Source organism: Austrofundulus limnaeus, unplaced genomic scaffold, assembly GCF_001266775.1.
Source record: "Austrofundulus limnaeus strain Quisiro unplaced genomic scaffold, Austrofundulus_limnaeus-1.0 Scaffold657, whole genome shotgun sequence".
Lineage (NCBI taxonomy): Eukaryota > Metazoa > Chordata > Actinopteri > Cyprinodontiformes > Rivulidae > Austrofundulus > Austrofundulus limnaeus.
In genome coordinates this window covers 78,551-81,688 of record NW_013953059.1, presented here as the reverse complement: position 1 = coordinate 81,688, position 3,138 = coordinate 78,551, and the positions used below count along the sequence as shown (strand labels likewise).

General features: G+C 48.1%; 1 protein-coding gene across 1 annotated transcript in view; it reads left to right on the top strand.

Moving 5' to 3' along the window:
* The first annotated feature begins 397 nt into the window (after positions 1 to 397).
* The window catches only part of LOC106531611 (ribonuclease inhibitor), a 26,536-nt gene continuing 23,795 nt past the window's right edge, over positions 398 to 3,138 (top strand). Inside the window, exon 1 of the mRNA XM_014027517.1 lies at positions 398 to 576. Coding sequence (XP_013882971.1) covers positions 464 to 576 — 113 coding nt within the window. The 5' untranslated portion in view covers positions 398 to 463. The remainder of the gene's footprint in view (positions 577 to 3,138) is intronic.

Sequence of the window (3,138 nt, the reverse complement as noted above, 5' to 3'; positions counted from 1 at the left end):
TGGGTTCTCAGCCTGTCTCTGTGTGTTTGCTGCTTTTTAGTCTGTTTTTGTCAATCCCTGTAAAACCATTGATTTGTCTGCTTGGATGACCAGACTTGTATTACTAGTTTGAATTAACTTGGACTAAATCAAGGAAACACATCACCCAGAGTATTTAGTACACAAAAGAAGTTCTACAAATAAATACTGAAACATATAAAACACATAATAAATTTAATATTATAAGGAGTCATCAATGCTCTACCCTCAAACAGTATCCAAAGAAAGAATGGTCAAAGGACTGTACTTATATAGCTCCTTTCTGTCCAATCAGGATGTATAAAGCTCTTTACAATCTGCTACTCTACTGCATCATTCTACAAAGCTAATCTAGATTAATCATCCTAANATTCAAGAGTTCCTGAAGACAGAGAACAGATCAGAGAAGAAACTCTCAGAGATTCAGTGTTCAGCTCTGGCCTACATGCTGCAGATGTCAGAGGAGGTTCTGGATGAGTTGAACGTGAAGACGTACAACGCAACAAACCAGGGTAGACTGAGACTGATTCCAGCTGTGAGGAACTGCAGAAAGTTTCTGTGAGTCCAGATGTTTCATTCAATCAGCAGTCAGGGGAGATCAGCTGTTTGAATTATTAGTAGTTTTTTTAACTATGAAGGATTCTATATGGTTTAAATTCGAGACACTTTGTAATCTTTATTCGATTAAAAGATTTTCATAGAAATGACTGAAGTTCACAGGTCAAAGGTCAATTTAGAAATGTATTTATATAATTTTTCATGTGGGCAGATGTGGATTTGGTCTGCAAAAATCTGCTCAATTTAATCAGAGACATACATACAACTTTAATGAGAATAAAAAAAGACAAAAGTTCAGATTATTCTAAAAGTTGGAGTGAAACACTTAACATCAGAGGTGTCAAAAGTATTCACATTCATTTCTTAACACCAGAACACCTCACCAGGGAGGCGTCCAGGAGGCATCCTAACCAGATGCCCGAGCCACCTCAACTGGCCCCTATTGACATGGAGGAGCAGCAGCTCTACTCTGAGTCCCTCCCGGATGACCGAGCTTCTCACCCTATCTCGAAGGGAGAGCCCAGACACCCTGCAAAGGAAATCATTTCGGCCGCTTGTATCCGCAATCTCGTTCTTTCGGTCACTACCAAAAGTTTGTGACCATAGATGAGGGTAGGAACGTAGACCGACCGGTAAACAAAGAGCTTTGCCTTCTGGCTCAGCTCCCGCTTCACCACGACAGACCGGTACAGCGCCCGCATCACTGCAGATGCAGCACCAATCCGCCTGCCGATCTCCCGCTTCATTCTTCCCTCATTCGTGAACAAGACTCCGAGATACTTAAACTTCTCTACTTGGGGCAGAACCTTCTCCCCGACTCGGAGGCAGCACGSTACCAGTTTCTGGCTCAAGATCATGGTCTCAGATTTGGAGGCACTGATCCTCATCCCGGCTGCTTCACATTCGGCTGCGAACTGCTCAAGTGAGAGCTGGAGATCATGATCTGATGAAGCCAATAGGACCACATCATCCACAAAAAGCAGGGATGTGATCCTAAGGTCACCAAAAAGGATCCCCTTAACACCTTGGCTGTGCCGAGAAATTCTGTCCGTAAAAGTTATGAACAGAATCAGTGACAAAGGGCAACCTTGGCGGAGTCCAACGCTCACTGAAAACAAGCCGACTTTCTACCAGCAATGCGGACCAAGCTCTGGCACTGGTCATACAGGGACCTAACAGCTCATGTCAATGGGCCTGGTACCCCATACTCCCGGAGTACCCGCCACAGGAGTCCCTGAGGGACACAGTCAAACACCTTCTCCAAGTCCACAAAACACATATAGACTGGCTGGGCAAACTCCCATGCACCTTCCAAGACCCTGCTAAGGGTGTAGAGCTGGTCCGCTGTTCCACGACCAGGATGAAAACCACACTGCTCTTCCTGAATCCAAGATTCGACTATCTGATGGACCCCCTTCTCCAGAACCCCCAAATAGACCGTAGCAGGGAGGCTCAGAAGTGTGATCCCCTATATTTGGAACACACTCTGTGGTCCCCCTTTTTAAATAAGGGGACCACCACCCCAGTCTGCCAATCCAGGGGAACTGCCCCCTATGTCCACACAATATTGTAGAGTTGCGTCAACCAATGCAACCCCACGACATCCAGAGCCCTAAGGAACTCCGGGCAAATCTCATCCACCCCCAGCGCCCTGCCAGCRAGGAGCTTTTTAACCACCTTGGTGACCTCGGCACCAGAGATTAGAGAGTCTGACCCAGGGTSCCCAGGCTCTGCTTCCTCATGGGAAGATGTGTTGGTAAGATTGAGGAGGTCTTCGAAGTATTCTGCCCACCGGCCCACAACGTCCCGAGTTGAGGTCAGCAGCACACCATCCCCACCATAAATAGTGTTGGTGGTAAACCGCTTCCCCCCCGAGACGCCGGATGGTGGACCAGAATCTCCTCAAAGCCATACGGAAGTCTTTTTCCTTGGCCTATCCGAACTCCTCCCATGCCCGAGTTTTTGCCTCAGCAACCACCCGAGCCACAATCCGCTTGGACTGCCAATACCTATCGGCTGCTTCYGGAGTCTCACAGGCCAAAAAGACCCRATAGGACTCCTTCAGCCTGACAGCATCCCTCACCGCCGGTGCCCACCAGTGGGTTTGAGGGTTGCCGCCACGACAGGCATTGACAACCTTATGGCCACAGCTCAAGTAAGCCGCCTCGACAATGGAGGCATGGAACATGGCCCACTCGGACTCAATGTCCCCCACCTCCCACGGAACGTGTTCAAAGTTCCCCCGGATGTGTGAGTTGAAGCTCTKTCTGATGGGAGATTCTGACAGACGTTCCCAGCAGACTTTAACTATATGTTTGGGTCTGCCAGGTATGATTGGCATCCTCCCCCACCAATGGAGCCAACTCACCACCAGGTAGTAGTCAGTTGACAGTTCTGCCCCTCTCTTGAGTGTCCAAAACATGCGGCYGCAGATCAGATGAAACTACCACTAAGTYGATCATTGAACTGCGGCCTAGGGTGTCCTGGTGCCAAGAGCACATATGGACACCCTTATGCTTGAATATGGTGTTTGTTATGGACAATCCATGACGTGCACATAAG